Source organism: Podarcis cretensis (assembly GCF_951804945.1).
Source record: "Podarcis cretensis genome assembly, chromosome: 14".
Lineage (NCBI taxonomy): Eukaryota > Metazoa > Chordata > Lepidosauria > Squamata > Lacertidae > Podarcis > Podarcis cretensis.
Genome location: NC_137183.1, coordinates 23,368,846 through 23,388,552, shown reverse-complemented (window position 1 = coordinate 23,388,552; position 19,707 = coordinate 23,368,846). Strand labels below are relative to the sequence as shown.

General features: G+C 43.6%; 1 protein-coding gene across 1 annotated transcript in view; it reads right to left on the bottom strand.

The window, feature by feature from the left end:
- IGF1R (insulin like growth factor 1 receptor) overlaps positions 1-19,707 on the bottom strand; it is a 186,307-nt gene that overhangs the window by 51,159 nt on the left and 115,441 nt on the right. Inside the window, exons 3-4 of the mRNA XM_079954192.1 lie at positions 8,472-8,781; positions 4,279-4,424 (exon numbers count right to left, since the gene is read on the bottom strand). Coding sequence (XP_079810318.1) covers positions 4,279-4,424; positions 8,472-8,781 — 456 coding nt within the window. The remainder of the gene's footprint in view (positions 1-4,278; positions 4,425-8,471; positions 8,782-19,707) is intronic.

Below are 19,707 nucleotides of genomic sequence, written 5' to 3'. Positions count from 1 at the left end.
GTATTTCTGGGGCTGTATCATGACTCAGGCCAAAAGGAATGTCACCCCCCTCCCCCAAAAAATTATAGCTTTTAACTGCCTCTCTTATCTTGGACATTTTGTTCTTGCAGATCCAGTTAAGACAAACGATGAGCTAACTTAGGACTCAACATGAGGCAGAATTAAAGTTCTGTTTTGAAAGGTGTGAAAATGCTATCAGAGGGAAACAAAGTTGTAATCAGTGGAGGCTGGATCGCATTGGGGCTGGTAGGGCAGAAGGCAGGGAGCCAAGCAGTAGGTGGAGCCAGAGCCAATGATGGTCAGAATCAACCAATTCTTGTTTTCTCCTCACACTCCTCCCTACTGAGCTCTACAAGGGCAACCCTGAGACTAAGGTCAACCCTTGAACTGGTAGTGGCAATTAAGAAGACAAGCAGGTCACAGTATCATAGAATTGTAGAGTTGGACGTGGGGGGCTGACTGAGGGCACAATGAGTTTAGTGGGACAATGCCCTATTCACCCTCATTGAACTGTCTCCACGAGCCACAAAACAGTTCCCTGCTGAACTCAGGCTACATCCACACCATATATTTAAAATCAGTCATGGCTCCCCCAAAGAATTATGGGAAGTGCCATTTGCTAAGGGTGCTGAGAATTGTTAGGATCAGAAGGTCAGCGGTTCGAATCCCTGCGACGGGGTGAGCTCCCGTTGCTCGGTCCCTGCTCCTGCCAACCCAGCAATTCAAAAGCACGTCAAAGTGCAAGTAGATAAAGAGGTACCGCTCCGGTGGGAAGGTAAACAGCGTTTCCGTGTGCTGCTCTGGTTCGCCAGAAGCGGCTTAGTCATGATGGCCACATGACCCGGAAGCTGTACACCGGCTCCCTCGGCCAATAAAGCGAGATGAGCTCTGCAACCCCAGAGTCGGTCACGACTGGACCTAATGGTCAGGGGTCCCTTTTTCTTTATTCCCCTCCCAGAACTACAGTTCCCAGAGTGGTTTAACAACTAATCATTCTTCCCAGGGAACTCTGGGGAGTGTAGTTCTGTGAGGGAAGCTGCAGTCTTTTAACAATTCTCAGCAGCTTTAACAAACTGCAGCTCCCATCATTCTTTGGGAGAATCCACCACTTTATAGTGGTATCGTGGTGCCTTTAAATATCTAGCAGAAATGTGGCTCAATGCAACAGACAAAATTATAGTGTTCCTCTCTGGATTCTTCCTTGCTTGTTTATAATAAAGACAAAGCACACATTTCAAGAAAGAGAAGAAGAGTAACACTTTTTAAAGTTTAGCATTGGTTGGAATCTTCCCAGAGTATGATTCACTACCCCGACAAATCGTTAACTAAGCACTTGTATTCTGTTAAGACATGTACTTGGTGAGGCCAGCTCATGGCACCAGGGAGGGCAGGAATGGAAGCTTCGGCGCCAGTATTTAAAGAGGGCATCATGTACACTGTAGGAAAAACTTTGCCAGTGGGCAAATACTTTAATCCACAGACGTGCCACCCAGCGTCTCTGCAAAAGGAGGTGCCAACATTAAAATGCACCCTTACTTAATAAAAAAAAAAACTAAAAAAGAAACAAGGGGGGGAAAGAAACACCACAAGCTTCTAAACAGCAGCAGCTCTTTGCTCCCATATTTGATTTGAAGACATAGGCCACATTTAAACCTGACATTCAAAGTACTATGATACTGCTTTTAAACAGTCATGGCTTCCCCCACCCAAAGAATTCTTGGAGCTACAGTTTGTTAAGGGTGCTGAGAGTTGGTAGGAGATTCTTATTTCCCTCCCAGTTATGCAATTCCCAGTGTGGTTTAGCAATCAATCCAATTTTCACAGAGAACTCTGGGAATTGCAGCTCTGGGATGAGAATCGGTTCTAGGCTTGCCATACGTCCAGAAAATTCCAGACATGCCATGAAATTTGATGCCTAAAATGTCCTGGGGGGAGGGGAATTGAATTTTAAAAGATGTCCGGAATTTCCCGTACATATGGCAACCTGGGGTTTATTTCTGGGTCCGTCCCCCCACTGAGCAATGGAAAGAATATCTCCCCTTACATGGGAGACCCAAAGCGCGCTTGCGCCCCATGCCTCCCCACGTGCAACAGCCCCAACTGAGGGGGAGGGGAGCATGGAAGACGGTGGAAAGAGGGCAAGAACAGCCCTGAGCACCCACCAGCCACCCAGAGAGGAAAATAAAGACAATTCAGTTATCCTGCCCATGCCTTCCTCCCCTCTCAAGAGCCGCTGCATTACCTTCTCAAAGCTGCCGCAGCTGCTGCCTCGAGGGGGACAATCGCTCCTCCTTCCAGGCTGCAGAGCAGGAGGCAAGGAGCCCGGCTAAAAGGGGACAAGGCACCTGTGGCTACTTGCTCGGGAACTACTTGCTCAGTCCCACCCTCCCAATGCGGGGGGGGGGGGGCCTCAAAAGGGAATCTCCATTTCTTTCCTCCCTGGTGGAAGAAGAAGAAGAAGAGGAGGAGGAGGAGAAAGAAGCAGCAGCTCTTGAAGACACTGGGGGTGGTGGGTTTTTTTTGTTTTTGTTTTTTGGGGAGGAGGCTGTGCCACTGCCCCCTTTCCCCGTGGGGAAAAGGAAGGAAGGAAGGAAGGAAGGAAGGAAGGAAGGAAGGAAGGAAGGAAGGAAGGAAAGAAAGAAAGAAAGAAAGAAAGAAAGAAAGAAAGAAAGAAAGAAAGAAAGAAAGAGCTGAAGTTGGAAAATGTGTCCTTTCTTTCTTTCAAAAGAAAGGGGATGTCAGGAATTTTACTTTTTGAAATATGGCAAGCCTAAACTATTATAAAACCCTTAACAAACTACAGCTCCCAGAATCCTTTGGAGGAAGCTAGAGCTGTTTAAAGTGGTATCATGGTGCTTTAAATATATGGTTGTGAATGTGGCCCTTATCTCAGTATCCCCTCCTTCAAGGTCATACTGTGAATTCATTTCCCTTATCTAAGAAGAGGCAGTAATTGTCTGAACAATTGTGGAACAAAAGAGCTCCTCTCCACACTGTATATTCTATTCCAACCTTCCCCAATCTGGTGCCCTCTGGATATTTTGGACTAAAATTTCCATTGTCAGAAACCACTGAGTTCTAATGGTGGCTGGGATGTATGGGATTTGTAGGCACCTATAGAGTAGTTTGGTGAAGGCCATTCTACCCAGATCAAACTAATACAAAATTCAACTGTAAGAAGTATGTGGATTTAGCCTATTGGCATACGTGTGTGTGTGTGTGTGTGTGTGTGTGTGTGTGTGTAAGCTTCCCATACACATTTTATTCTGTTCCAACAATCAAACTTCCAAATACTTATATTCATGGTGGGAAGCCAAATAAACTGAGAGGTGGACCAGGAAAGATAAGCACAATGTAGTTTTTCATCATCATCAAATTTACTGCACTGGCCTAGACAATTTTTAAAATAAACGAAAGTAAGTAAGCTTTGAATATATAAGCGATACATTAAAAGTTAAAATACAATACGATTCACGAGATTACCAAACCATTCTACCACTCATGAGAGCTAGAAATTTTGTTACAAGCTGAAAAGTTGCCCATAAGCAATCTTGCAGATTTCGGGCTCCCAATAAGAATCCAAATGGAAATGCTAAATATTCTCCCTGGCCATTTGGCTAAGGCACTCCAGGCAAGTGGAATCTTCTCATTTTCCTTACTGACGCAGTGGAGGAAGGCAGGAAGCCCCTGTAATTATTAGAGAAACTCTGCTGGTGAGGCAGGAGGTGTTGTAACGCAGAGATGAAAGGGGGGAGTCCATGCCAATGGAGAGGGCAGGAGACTCAACTTGCCTGCGGTCTGCCGAGTGTTTGAAGGCAAAGGATGCTTCCTTTCCTCCCTCCCTCCCTATACCTGCTTTAGCAAGTACTTCTTGCAAATGGCCTGCATTCTACCAAGCAAGCATTATTCCATTTCTTTTAAAGGACTACTTTACCATCCTTCTGCATAGCTTGTTGCTTTTTATAAATAAACAAGACAAAATAAAAATAAACCACTAATAAGGGAAAACTTTTTTTTTTTAAAGAAGCTTGCATTATTTTTAGGTATCCAAAATGGAGACGTTTCTCAAACAATAGTAGTGTTTTTTCAGCCAGAGCTCACAGGAGCTTAGTTCCGGCACCTCTCAGGTAGGCACCACTGCCATTCTAAGAGAGCAAGGGAGAAGCTCGTGGTGAGTTCCTGCACCTACATTTTCTAGAAAAATAGGAGTGATGGTGATTACACACACACACACACAAACATGCGCAAGCAAGCAAGTGAACAGAAACTGCTTCTTACTTCCACGGCGGATGTTGATAACGAGGCTCCCTTTGATTTCTGTGCATCCTTGTAACAACTCTGCCGACGTGACAGAGTCAATGGTTATTGTCTTTTCAAAGGAGCACACCTTGGGGCAGGGTCCTTCGCAAGGGCTGCAGAACATGCTGTCAGGAGAGAAGGGCAACAAATAATCAGCAAAAACCTGCCATTTTTCAATCAATAGGTTTTTTTAATTGAACTTCCCCAAGAAGAAGGAAAAAACAAAACAATAGTCAAACAACACAAGTTAAACCATAATAAATCAAAACAATTATGTTCTGTGTGCACTTTTAATGAGGGAGGAGAGAGGAAGGGGAGGAGGAAGTGGTGGGACATTCAAATATATGGCAAGAAGTCCATATATTTGAGAACTTCCAATCTTTTTCCTCTTTATAGAGGGTCACCTTCTCGTAAGTCGTCAGTTTTTAGTCATGAAGGTAATATAGCTATCATGGCTTTTAGTCCTGATGGCTACCGTATTTTTCGCTCTATAAGACGCACCTTTCCCCTCCTAAAAAGTAAGGGGAAATGTGTGTGCGTCTTATGGAGCGAGTGCAGGTGGGAGGCTCTGCTCAGCGCTCCCTTTAAAGAGCCGCGTGGAGCGTGTATGCAACTCTTGGGGGGCTTTTCCCCTGCCTGGGGAGCCTTAATCCCCTGCCGGGGAGAGACTGCGCACGGCTAAGCCAGAAGCCAGGACAGCCAACGGGAACGCAGCGCAGCGATCCCACTGGCTGTTCTGGCTTCTGGGATTCAGGATTTTTTCTTCTTCTTGTTTTCCTCTACCAAAAACTAGGTGCGTCTTATGGAGCGAACAATAGGGTATATTACCTTCAGTAATGGAGAGAGAAAGGCAGTACACTTTTGCTATTGCTGTTCCTGGATAGGGATATAGCTTGGCCACAATTTACTCTGCACTGAGCAGCTCATAGTTGGGTTACTGCAATATGCTCTATGCAAGGCTACACTTAGGGCTGGTCAGGAGGCTGCAGTTGGTGCAAAACACAGCGGCTTGGTTCCTTTTTTTACATAAATCACCTTGAGACGATGGTTTAGAAGGCAATTAATAAATAAATGACGATAATAATGATGAAGATGATAATGTCCAGCTCTTGGGTCTCCCAGAGATATCTCCTTGACTAACGTGATAATAGAACGCTGGACCAGATGGAACTCTGCTCTGCTCCAGCAAGGCTGCTCTCTCATTCCTACTGCCAGTTCCTTGGGGGCAGAGACATGACTCTTCTCTGTTTTATGTCAGCTGACTTCATGGCTCAGCCACATGGAAATTATTCAAGTCAGCTATCCCCACAGTGACTATACTCCAGTCATTGCCTGTAAGTCCTGGAAGAACTGCTCCCTGCCTTGCAGGCCTTTTCCCACCTGGCCTGGAAGGGTGGGGCCCTGACTGACTCCAGCTACAAAAGCTGAGGCTGCTGAACAGAATCTTGGGCTGGGGCATTGTTTAGGAGGCAGCATTGCTGGGTGGCGGGGTGTGGGTGTGTTGTTGCTGTTAATTTTTTGTAACTTCTATTTCAGATCTTATGGTTTATGTGGAAACTGTCCAATTTGGTTGTGTACTTGATGTTTTGTTTATTGTTTCTAACTACTATTGCTACATTTGGAATTGTGTAATGTTTTATATGTTGTAAGCCACTTTGAGCATGGTTTGAACTTTGGTAAAGCAGCATACAAATTTATTTATTTATTAAATTTGTATACCGCCCTATACCTGCAGGTTATAACATAGAAACACAGAATACATAATCAAAAACAAAAACAACCCAATGATTGATTGATCCTCACACTTATTTCAAGCGCTCTCAGTACATGGCCCTGTTGGTGCATGCCAGAAACCATTAAAAGTAAACACACCAATAATTGCCACCCCTTCCCTTGCAGCTATCAGTGCTAATCATGGGAAGGCAAGTGGGTAAGGGATGAGAGGACACTACAAATTTCATTGGCTTTCAATTCACCACTTCCCATCTTCTCCATTACCACACAGAGGCTCCGATAAAGAGGCTTGTGCTTTTTATGAGTGTTTTTAATTGCCTGAAAACTCAAGTAGTCAGAGGCAACAAGTTTGTAATAATATTAAGTTTTTGTCTTTTTTTTTTCATTTGCCAAGCCAGCAGTTTTCCGCATTTATTTGCCAATTCAAACGTCTTTTGTCTCATCTGTTTAATTTTCCATTCTATTTCCTGACTAAGAAGGCCCAAAAAACCTTGAGAGATTATTTCGAGATAAATATGAACACCACTGTTGAAAAAAGAGTAATCTGGGACGCAAGCAAAGCGGTTTGAAGAGGATTTCTGATACAACAGAATGCAATTAAGAAGAGAGTCCAAAATGAGAAAAAAGATAAAATTTTGGAGAAAATAAAGGAAGGAGAAAAGAAATTGAGAGTGAAACCAAAGTCGCAGGAGATCCTGAAAGAGATAAAGTTATATCAAGTACAATATATGAACATGATGAAACACTGGGTTTCTAATGAGGGGCAAAGATCAGTACTTTGCACCTGTATATAAACTAGGAACTCTTTGGGGGGCCAGAGGATGGTTTGTTTGGATAAATTAACATAAAAAACATGAGAAGTCAGATGTCAACAGAAAATGAAATCGCTGAACAAATAAAGGCAAACACTCCACAGAACTTTTTTTTAAAAAAAAAGTTCAAGAGGAAGGATGGTCTTCATTTATCTAACCATCCACTCATGAGAATGCCAAAGTTTTATTTGTCTTGCACCCAACAAAGTAAGATTCTGGGCCTACTTCTGACCCATTAAGTTAGTCTGTCTCTTTTTGCTGCAACAGACTAACATGGTCATCCCTCCAGAATCTGTCACCCAAGCTCTTTGGCCAAAGGTTTAAAAATGAAACACATGCTACAATGCTAAAGGGATTTAGGGGCAAGTTCACACAGATTTTCATTACTCATTGACTGCAACACAGAGGAAGTAGTCTGCACACAATAAGTTGATCTGCAGTGGAAGAATACCTGTCCATGGATTGTTCAACTTGCCTCATGGGCACAACACACTTAAAGCACTACTATACCACTTTTAACAGTCATGGATTCCTCCAAAGAATCCTGGGGGCTGTAGTGTTTTTAAGGGTGCTGATAGTTGTTAGACACCCCCCCCCCCGCCTTCTCCTCCTCAGAGAGCTGAAGTTCCTTAAGGTGGTTTAACAGTCAAGCCCTCTTCCCAGGGAAATAACAAAAGACCCTCATCTTACTCCAACCCTGTTATGTTCCTGCAATAAAAAAGTCTGGTTTCTGTGCACACACCTGCCCATCAACGAGGGCTGACACAGCCATCTCAGGTGGCAGAATTCAAGTGGCGTCTCCAGGCCCACCTCCACTGCCCAAGTGGCTGCAGTGGCTCCCAGCGAGATCTCGCGAGAATCCTACAAAATCATAGAGACCTCCAGAGGTCTGTGACAAAAAACTGTCATGTGATCTTGTCAGAACCCAGAAGCAGTAGCCATGCAACCCCAGGAAGCGAGGCTTCGAGAGGGGTGGCAAGGCTGTGGGTGTGCAGTGCAAGCAGAGGGTGGCACATTTCTGTTTCGCCTCAGGCAGCTAAACGGGATGGGCCACCCCTGGTCTGCACATAAATAGTTGGTAAAGGTAAAGGGACTCCTGACCATTAGGCCCAGTCGCGAACGACTCTGGGGTTGCGGCGCTCATCTCGCTTTACTGGCCAAGGGAGCCGGTGTACAGCTTCCGGGTCATGTGGCCAGCATGACTAAACCACTTCTGGCGAACCAGAGCAGCGCACGGAAACGCCGTTTACCTTCCCGCCGGAGAGGTACCTATTTATCTACTTGCACTTTGAGGTGCTTTCGAACTGCTAGGTTGGCAGGAGCAGGGACCGAGCAACGGGAGCGCACTCCATCGTGGGGATTCGAACCGCTGACCTTCTGATCCTAACAATTCTCAGCACCCTTAGCAAATGGCACTTCTAGTCCTAGGCTCTGTGGTTTAACCCATAGTTGGTACACTGGTCAAAAAGCCACACTTCCATAATAAAAGAGGTACTGCATTGTTAATGGAATATTAGAAAATGGGACAGATGCTCTACTGCAATATCCTCCATGTCTGAATAGCCTTTCTCCAACTCTGTTTCCCAAAGAGTACAGCAACTTGCAATGTGTGTGTGTGTGTGTTACCTTTGAGTATCATTGCGCACAAATCCAGGAGGACAGTCGGACACACACGCATCGTCATGAATCACAAAGCTGTCATATTCGAAGTGTTCCAAGGCCACTTTGGAGCAGGCCTCCTTTGTGATGCAGCGCCAGCCCTCAAACTTGTACGTGTTGAGCGGGCAGGTGGCGACGCAGGTCCCATCGTGGTAGTAGTTGCGACAAGCCATACATGCCGAGTTGTTGTTTGGGGCCGTACAGCTTCCCAAGCACTCCGGGTGGCAACATTCATTTTGGTCAGTACAAGCATGTTTGCCACATGAGCTGGGACACACTGTAAGGAGGAAAAAGAGCAAAGCAGCATAAATAAGGGGCACATTATAAGGCATAAATGCAACCCAAACAATGGCACAGCACTGGGGTGGGGAATCTCAGGCCCAGGAGCTGAATGCAGTCCTCTGGGGCTCTCTAACTGCCTCCCCAGCTTTCCCCAGTCCACCCCCCACATGAGACAAGTTTCACACCTAGAGTAATTTTTGCCTGGCTTGAATTCTGATAATGCCTCTTGCTTATCTGGATGAGGGCTAGAGCAGTGTATGTGTGTAGAAGCTAGTCTACTGTACAAAGGTAAAAGAAATTACATCTATGACTATAACCTTTGGCCCTGCCCACCACTGGTACATGGCCCGTGGAAGGCTGCCCAGAAGGAAATGCAGCCCCTTAGGTGGCAAAGCACAACCCCCAAATTATCAGTTTAAATTCTGCATTATCAGACGCATTTATTGATTGATTCATAGTCCATTCTTCTACTCCTAGAGACAGAATGGCTAGACATATTTTTTAAAAAAAAGTATTACAAGACGTGTACAACAGCGAATACTTTAAAAGAGTTTTAAAACAAAGTTACAATCACAAATGTTTTACAGTTCAATGACAGAGCATCTGCTTTGCATGCAGAAGGCCCCAGCCCTCTCTCTGAAACCCTAGAGACCCTCTACCAGTCCACATGGACAGGGCTGAGGTAGATGGACCAACAGTCTGATGTGGTGTAAGGCAGCTCCCTGTGTCCCCATGTCCTTTTGGCTAGACTTGTCAAGGAAAGAACCTAGGAACCTTCGGCTTGCAAAGCAGGAGTCTGAATGCTGCGCTACAGTTCCTACCCTTTCACCTGCCTCACAGAAGTTACACAGCCTATCAACCTTCCTTTGCTGACATTTCCCTGCTCAAGCAGTTCAGAGTTCTTAGCGAACACTGCATGACATCACAGCAGCTTTAGACACAGGCAGCTGCGAGTTTTCTTATTTTTGTCTTCAGCTAAAGATAGTAAATGACCATTCGAAGTATTACTTTGAACGAGTAGTTTAAATAAGTCAACCGGTGTTAACCTGACATCATAAAGGCTCTCTGCTTGGATGCCAGATTTGCTAGCCTGCAGTGGGCTGCGCCTCAGCTCAGTGTACGTAAATATTAGAAGTCTCCAAGGCTATTAAGGGATTTCATTAGCAGCTCCAGACAGCGCGTCTTGCAAGCAGATGGATTGCTGCTCCCCACGAGTGCCAAAACGTAAGATTTAGTGTGGTAACAAGATTTCCCGTTTACACAAGGATATCAAGCAAAGCCGCAGACACATGGATATATACCATGCCTTTAGAGCTCAGCTTGTGGTACCTAAAATATTATGTACCTTGATGCACACTTATTTAGGGTGATTTGCAAATAAAAACAAAAACCTACAACACTGCCTGGGTCATCTACACCATCTACACCAAACTAATCTGGCATCAATGAGCTGAACAGGTTCTCTTGCATCGCTCATGTTTCAGAAAGCATAAAAAGCTACAATACAACCAGAACAGGCTGTTTCTAACACAAGCTGCGTTTATACCGAGCCCCTCTGGTTTCCTGGCCTCGATTTTTGTCCTTTTATCATTTTAAGTACATGAGAGAGTCCTTACTAGATCAGACCAAAAGCCCATCTAGCACAGCATCCTGCTTTCCACAATGGCGAACCAGATCTTTGTGGAAAGACTACAAGCAGGACATGGGTAATATCCTGCAACTTTCCCCAGCATTTCAGAGAGTGAACATTCCCAGCCCCTCCCAGGGAATGAACCTGGGACCGTCTGCACACAGCTCTTCGGCGGAACTGAAGCCCATTTGTGTTAACTTTAAACCACCAGTCTTCGTCTTAACACTCTCTTCGAAAATATGCTTTTTAACGTGTGCCTTGAAATATTTATTTTATGATTTGAAAGTCCCCCTAATAGGAATAAGATCCAGACTCTGCAACTTTGGAACATCACTAGGCTATTATATGGCAAAGCATGGGAAAGTACCTGCAAACCGACAGAGCAGAAAAATCTGGGAACTGAGCTTGATTAATTGCCAGTGGTGATAATTATCAAGAAGAGTCAGTTAACAGCTTATGTAAAAAAGACAATTTAATACTTCAGGTGTTGGAGTGGGCTACTCATGTTATAAAAAAACTAGTTCGGAGAAAGGATAGCTAGGAATGGAAAATGCAAAAGGAAAAAAAAAGTTATTTTGAAATGTATGTCAGATTAAATTAGTGTATTGGTTAGTGTTTGGACTAGGATGTAAGAGACCAAGGTTCACCTGGCCATGTAGCTCGCTGGGTGACCTAAGGTTAGTGAAAGCCTCTCCATCCAAGCTACCTCAGAGGATTGTTGTGGAGATTAAATGGAAAGGGGGGGGGGAGGTCCATGTACAGCGCCTTGAGCAATATTTGGCTATAAATGCATTAAGAAAGAAGGAAGGAAGGAAGGAAGGAAGGAAGGAAGGAAGGAAGGAAGGAAGGAAAGAAAGAAAGAAAGAAAGAAAGAAAGAAAGAATAAAATAAATGTGGTGCTTTTCCTCTTTTATTGTTGTATATAGTTTTGCTTTGTTTATAAAGAGTCCTCTCTGCCTTGAGACTCTGAGGAGAGAGAGAAGGGTAAACATACAAATAAAGCAATTTCTCACATTCCTAAAAAAAGGAAATTACTTAAAAGAAAAAAAGGGGGGCAGTTTCAGTATTAGGGGGACCATACTACTGCCTTTTGAACACAAGACTGCGTCGTGGGAAGACCTCTCCGTAAATTATTTGTTGAAGTATAACAGAGCAAATACACCAAGTTTTCTGGAATGCCTCAAAAGGTCGCCATGACTTCACCAAGGCTGAAACGGAACAATCAGGTGAATAAACAGTCAGTTGGAGGGAATGAAGAAACGTAGCCAGCAGCGTAAGACGCCTGGCAAGCGAAGGCCACAGCCTCCGCCAAGATTGGCAGGGCGCCAGTCGCACGCGGGCAGACACAGAGTTGCCAAGTGTGGTGGTTTTTTTCTTTTTTCTTTTTAGTTTTTAAAAGAAATATTCTTCCCTTTCTTGTAAAATGATAGTCAAGTCTTCCCTTTGCTCTTGCCAACCCCTATCCTTCCCACAAACCCCAAAATTAAAACAAATCCCCATCCAATTGAATACTTCAACAAAACTTTTGTCTCAAGAAGGGAATTCAGAAGGTGACGAGCATTTGTATATGACTATGCATTTGTATATGAGCTGTGTATATGAACATGCCTGATTTCGCTCACAAAAAGTGGAATTTGGAAATAGTAACTCGTATTAAATCTTGGAAGAGGCTGTTTTCTAACTACCTGCTTGACATCATCCTACAGAAATTGCCCTTCAGAACATATTATTGTATTCATTCAGTGCATTTTAAATGTCTTAAGTCAGAGGTTATCAACCTGGCACCTATGGGTGCCAGGATGCCCAATAGTACCACCTACAGTGCCCAGTCGAAGGTCTGTTACATATCCCTTCAAAAATCCACAATATATGAGAGGCTATCTGCTCTTCCTACACAGTTCCTGTTTGTACTGAATGGGCCTCTCCTACACTGAACACACACAACCCTTAAATATGCCCACATTTAACTGGATGCCAGTTAAATGGATCCCTCTTCTGAACAAAAGACAGATGGAAAGAGCCTCCCCATCCCACCCATTCATGGGATAGCTGACTGAGGGGCAGGAATTCCCACACCACTTTGTGGCCTTGTTCCTTTTTCTGCTCTTTTAGATGTGGGATCGATCATGCTACATCTTCAGGGCAGCCATTTTGTGCTATGCCATGCCCTCCCCCCTCAGGACAGCCATTTTAACTGGCATCCACAGCACCGTCTCAAAATTCCCAATGTAGGGATGGAGGAGGAAATTCTAAATGTTCCTATTAGCTCAAAAAGGTTGGCAACCCGTCTTAATTGCTTGATGTACACGACCTTAGGAATGTGTATAACCACCCTGCAAGACAGAACAGCAAGTGGTAAAATGGCAGACATTTTGGGGTAATGCACACAGGGTTAGACTGCACGCCATAAAACAATTCTGCCCTAAGGCTATTGATTTGTGGCTTAGCCCGATTTTGAACCAGTGTCTGTCTGGACCAAGCCCAATGACTCTTGTCCTACATTGGCTCGCTAAGAAAAAGAGGAATGCAGGGTGGGGGTGTAGAGTGAAGGGGTGTGAAGAAAACTGGGACATCTCTCTCTTCCTTTCCCTCTCTCACATGCCCACACCCATTTCTGATGATTCATGGACCTAGCTGAAATGCAAATCGAGCTTGTGAAATTATACATATTCATTCAGTTGCAAGTAGCAGCATGTCCCAACGTGGAGCAAAGCAATAGCCATTGCTTTCTTGAGGAGTTTTCCAAGATCCTCCTCTAGTTCTAAACAACAGTCACACATCAAACACACAAAGTTACTATCTATACCACCCTGAGAACTACATTTCCCAGAGTGGTTTAACAATCATCCCTCTTCACAGGGAAATGTGGGAAATGTAGTTTTGTGAGGGGAATGGCGTCTCCTACTAAATATCAGTACTCTTAACAGACTACATTTCCCACAATTCTTTTGGGGATGCCATGACGGTTTGAAGTGGTACCATAGGGCTTTAAATGAATGCCCTGAATGTGGCCTAACTTTGCATACTCCCCGTCGTCCTCCTGCCTCACAGGGTAAATCCTCCTCTTCACCGGAGCAGCTTAATAAAGAAAGAGAGGGGGTGGGAGGGATAAAAGCCATGACATTTCTGTGAGGAGGAACTCACAGGAGGAAAGTGTCGTAACACCAAACATGAGAACACTGAATGGCTTCCTTTTGCTTCCTGATAATTAAACCACAATTAGAAGATTTCTTGAAGGTGGTGGTGGTCAGGGGAGAACAGGGTGGGGAAGGAGTAATCGCCTGCTAGGTCCTTATTTATAGCTTTTTATTCTCACTGTCACGGGTGCTAAGAACTGCAAGCAATTATGTGCTCTTGCTTTAAACTCCAGAGTTTGCACACAATTGCTTGCACTTGCAAAGAGCATAGAAAGATTCTGCTGAACCCGAGAGAGTCCCAACAGCAAACTCAGGGCATGCTGTCTACCATCCAAGAATTACATTTGACCCAAATACATTTCAGGAACCACCATATGTTCCCTGTTTACATCGTACCAGAGCCACTCTTATCCAACGGAGGCTTCCAAGATATTCTGAGGATCTTCCCACATAGCAGTTCCTCCCTCCTGCTACCACTTACATTTCCAGAATTAACAACATCTGGTTGGGGGAGTTACATTTGAGACTTGTACTAATACATACAGACCCTAATCGAATTAAGCTTTACAAAACTTCCCAATTAATTGCCTTGCTTTCAATTGGTTGACTGGGGTGACTGGTTGAAATACCAACCTACTGAGGATTTAACAAGAACAATAAAAATATTAATATTAAAACGAAATCTGAAAAAAAGAACAATGAAGTACCGAACATCTTAGAACTGGACATCAGCAAGCAGTTCACAAGCCTGGAGGAGAATTGCATCAGTAACATTACTGTAATTCAAAAATATAACACTATCATTAAATGGAACCCAAAGTTCCTGGAGACAAAGTATTTCAGAATGCCACAAGGCTTTATTTTATAAAGCTTAAAATAATCAAGTTAAGAACCTAACCTAAAGCAACACTTCAAATATTATTATTTTTTTTGGGGGGGGGAGGGAATAATAAAGTCACTATAGATATTTGCACTGACAAATTCCTAACAGAGTTAAGAAATCTCATACTGATCAAGTAAGTCACAGTCTTGCATATATTGCTAAATACAGTATTATTGGGGTGTTTTTTTAAAAAAAAGTTACAAAAATTCAACTTTTGTTGGAGCAAGTGACAGATCCTTGGATGGGGTAGGAAGTGACATTCCAAATGTTTCTGTATCTTGAATATTTGAAAGTTGTTTTTTATATTTCCAGCTTTTTTATATAGGCCTTTGTATTGTAAATTGCTTCCGGATGTCTTGTGGGAAGTGAGCTTTAAATGAAATAGCAATTCCCATCATCCCTTGCCATTGGCCATACATGCTGGGACTGATGGGAGTTGTAGTCCAGCAACATCTAGAGGGCCAAAGGTTCACCACACCCAAGCCATGCTAACTCTCAGTCAGCCACATGGCTAGAGCCTACAGCTATGCTGTCGCCCACCCAAAACATTTAAGCAGCAGGCCACATGGCAAATGATTCTCAAAAGCAGACCCCTAGCTATGAGCAGACCTCTCCCCGACTAAGGAAAAGATACTGGGCCCTTTCCTTATGGGACTGAGCTAAGAAGACTGAAGGCCTCTAAGGACCGCGGAGATTAACAACTTGAAATGTGCAACAGAAATTTTTTTCCACCAGGTGGAACATTTAATATTGCTACAAGGTTGACATATCATTTGGTGTTTACCAGAAGAGATTGGGAAGGGAAAAAGACAGTGTGTATATGTGTGTGAGAGAAAGCAAAGAAAGCACACTCTTGTACAGAACATATATTTTATCAATATTTTATAATCTCCGTTAATCCACGTTTCTCGTGGCGATGTTCTAAAAAAAGGAAGGAGATCCTCCTATGAATTTAAAAACCCCACCAACTATAAAAACTTGATGAGTTGCTTTAAATGCAAAGCTGTTTCAATATTCCTTATAAGTTTATTAAACTCTCAACTGTCCGGCCATGACTAATGAAAGTGGAATTGAGACGGTATTCTATATTTATCGCTCCACTGCTTGTTTGTACCGAGGGCCCCATTTTTACACTTTGTTGCTGTGTGCAGAGCTATGCGAGGTATTGTGGGCTCCCAAACTTTGCTGATTTCCTAACAAGGCAGGTTTGTGTCCCAGGGAGAAACAAACCCGGGGCTGTTTTTGTTTTTTTGCAAAAGAGAAGGCTTAACTGAGGCAGCGTCTCCAAACTCAAACACACAAAGTGGGTTTTGGCAGGACATCTCAGACCTGGTACCAGAGACCATTTATGTGTAAATTACATGCCTCATATACAGCTCCACATCAAAATGTCTGAAAGATAATTCCTTTTCTACTTTTTGTTTCTCTCTATAGTTCTGTTAATTTAAAATGGTTTGGGCTGAAAGTGTACAATTTGGGGTAGGAGACGTTTTTAAATCTTCTGTACTGTGTCAAGCTGTAAGTCATGAGGGAATCTCTAGCCCTCCAGGGCCACATTCACTATACATCTGAAGTACTATAAAGTCGCTTTAAATAGTTATGGATTCCCCCCAAAGAATTCTGGAACTGTAGTTTGTTAAGGCTGTTGAGAACTATTGGGAGATCCTTACTCCCCTTCACCGAGTTATAGTACTCTTAAACTACAGCTCCCAGAATTCTTTGGGGGAAAGCCATTACCGTTTAAAGTGGTACCACAGCGCTGTAATTTTTTTGATGTGAACTACAACTCTCATAATCATTGGCCATGCTGACCAGGGCTGGTGGGAGTTGTAGTTCATCAACTTCTGGCAGGGCCAAAAGTTTTCAATCCCTGCTAATGCTTATCAACATATAATACTGATAGAAGTACTAAAACATATTGCCCAACTATATTCAATACAACATTATTGAATAGGTGAGAAATGCAACCAAGAAGATGCATTTGGCCACCAGGATTCAGCCTTCCCCCAATCTGATAACCTCGATGTGTTTTGGAATACAACTCCAAACACCCCCAGCTTCTAACTCAGCCTTCCATGCTGCATGGGGCTAATTATTTGTCTTTCTGGCCCATTTCAGCCTCACAGACTAGGGCCACGGGTAGCAGAGTGTGGAACAATGCATATGACTTCTACAGAGGACTATATTCCAACCACACAAAAGGCAGAGGTTTCCACACACAGGCGTCCCTCCTAGGCAAGCAAAGGGCAAGTGTGGGCAACCTGTTGGCCATCCAGATGTTGCTAAATGACAATACCATTAACAGGCCATTGGTCATGTTTGCTGGCATTGATGGGAGCTGTAGATCAGCAACATCTGGAGGACTGCAAGTTGGGATAAGACAGAATCAGGGTTCAAGGGCATTTTCCAGTAATGCAAAAGCACTCCTGTAGGGCAGGGAGCAGGGCCAGTGAGGGGGACGGGCCGGGGCACCTCCCTATTCCTGATCTAGGCCAACACTGACTGGGAGCAGCTTTCCAGGGTCTCAGGCAATGAGGGAGCAGGAGAGACAGACCTTTCCCATTACGTGCTTCATGAAATGAAGACGTTGGAACGTTCTGCATGCGAAACAACTGCTCTAGTCACCAATAAACGGTACCTCCATCTCACACAAGGAAGTGTTGTTTTTCTTTTTTTAAAAAAATAATAATGTGAAATTCCTCCACCTACAGTCTCAAGCAGTGCATTCCTGAAACAGTTTTACCACCTCATTTGCAATTAAGCTGCCATGGTGTCCAAGTCCACACTTGGTCCCCTTACCCAAATCCTAGAACGCTTCCTTCTTCAAAACACAGACGGCCCCACATACATGCAGCTCTGTACCAAGCCGCAACCCCCTCCCAAAAAAACCCCAAGTTCAAGTGAACTCATCTGCGAGTTTTGAAAAGAAAGGAAAACTTCCAGAGCAAGTTCTGGCAAGCGATGCCAACCTCAGAACATGTTTTGCAAACAATTAGGAACCCCTGAAACAAAACAAAAAGAGCCATAGGCTGAAGTCATTACAGGGATAATTAGCAATAGAGTCATACCAGTCCTATTTTGCTTGTAAATTCAGCTCCCATTATAAAAGAAAGAGCTGAAAAACAGCCATCCCACCCTCTCTTTCATCCCTGGATTAAGGCAACTGTTCCCAAGTAGAGATGAGTATTGCAGATACCCATGTGTGAGGGCTGGGTAGCAATCAAGCAGCAGCAGCACCCCTTATGCAAGCGAGACTATGCTGGAGGCTCCAAAAGAGGTAATTCATTAGATGTAAAAACTGTTCCCTTGCTGGGTTTAAAAAAACCCACAAAAAACATATGTCAGGGTATAATGTAATGATTAGTGATGGGGACGTAGGCAGAGATATAGGGTTGCATCAAATGTTAGTCATACTCCACAGGAGACCTACTGCAATTCATGGATGACTAAGGCCACATTCACACCATACATTTAAAGCACTATGATACCACTTTAAACAACCATGGCATCTCCCACAGAATTATGGGAACTGTAGTTTGATAAGGTTGCTGATAGTTGCTAGGTAACTCCTGTTCCCTTCCCAAGCTACAATTCCTAGAATTTCCCGGGAAGGAGGTTTGCCTGTTAAACCACTCTGGAAATTGTAGCCTCTGAAGGGAATAGGGGCCTCCCCACAATTTTCAGCACCTTTAACAAACTACTACTCCCAGAATTATCGGGGGGGGGAGAGATAGTCCTGTTTAAAATGTAGTTAGAGTATAGCACTTTAAATGTACAGTATGAATGTGACTTGATGTGGGTTGGTTAATTTTAATAGGTCCACTTCAAAAAACATTTAGCTGGACACAAGCCACCAAATTCAAGCAAAGCATTTTTATAGATGAGTTAAGAGGGTTGAACTTAAAAAAAAAAAAACCTCCTGCCAAAAGCTTTTTAAACTGTAAATGTTCAAAAATAATGAAACTTTAAACTTAATGTTCTAAATGGCAGCCCACTGATCCAAAACAGTCTAATGCAGGAGTTATGAACCTTTGGCTTTCCAGATTTTGCTGAACCATTATCTTTGGCATTGGGCCATGCTGACTGGGGGCCGGTGGACATGGGATTTGTAGGCACACTTGGTTGGTGAAATCCATCCATACCTCTTTGCCCTCTCTCAATATTCGTGGAAGGCTGTAGCTCGCTGATGGGGCATCTGCTTTTGTTTAGAAACTCAACTATAACAAACTGTTTCAAGCCAAACTGAATTTTCTTCATTTGCATCATTAACTGTGCTTATGCAAATACGTTTGCCCCTATTGTACATAACAACATACAGGTAGTGTTACAAGTGGTACTGTGACTTGCATTATTGAAAAGAAAACCAGAAGCCCTTGAAATATGAAGAATGCCTTCTTCCCCAATATTCTAGAATCTAGACAGACAACTTACCAAAAGAGGGGTGGGGGAGAGAGGCACAAACTGGGGCTGGTGATTTAAAACCTGCATTTAAAGACCAAAAAAACACTAGCATGCGAATCTTCGCAACAAAACACACCAGGGAAAGAAACAGCCATATAACTAATTGGAAGAAGTTGGGAGAAGAGACCTGGTTAATCTACTAATCAATCAGTCTCGTAATATGTACATATAAGCATCATCCTAATGGCTGAAAGGGAAGAGATAAAAGACGCAGGTCCCTTCATATTCTTTTACGCTGAAGCCCTGGACAGGCCACATGACATGGTTGTTTATGAGTCTGGAGCAGAGTCACATGATACGCTGCCAACACCTCCTCCTCCTGCCTCCTCCTGCCTTACACAAGGCTTTACAGCTTTGCCAACACAAACAGCAATGACCTGCTTATAAGGAGGCGGGTAGGAAATCTCGGGGCAGTGATGCTGTCTCAACACATCAACCAGGATGCATTGCAGGGAACTTCCACTGCAATCCAAGGACAATGAAATTCAGAGAATTGGAAGCTTTCACGCACAGCTCAACTCTCCCACAAATGTGCATCATGTCTATCCATTTAAACAAAACTTTGAATCTTAGATTCAGTCACAGTTCTAAAGTGTGTGTGTGGGGGAGAGAGAGAGAGAGAGAGAGAGAGAGAGAGAGAGAGAGAGAGAGAAAGAAAGAAAGAAAGAAAGAAAGAAAGAAAGAAGATGCATAAATACATTTGCACTATATTTAAAGGTTGCATTATTTTTTAGGAAAGCGTTTTCAAAAAATGTGTTAGTAGGATATATCATAGCTGTTTCCGTGCATTATCACACAAGACTCACATAC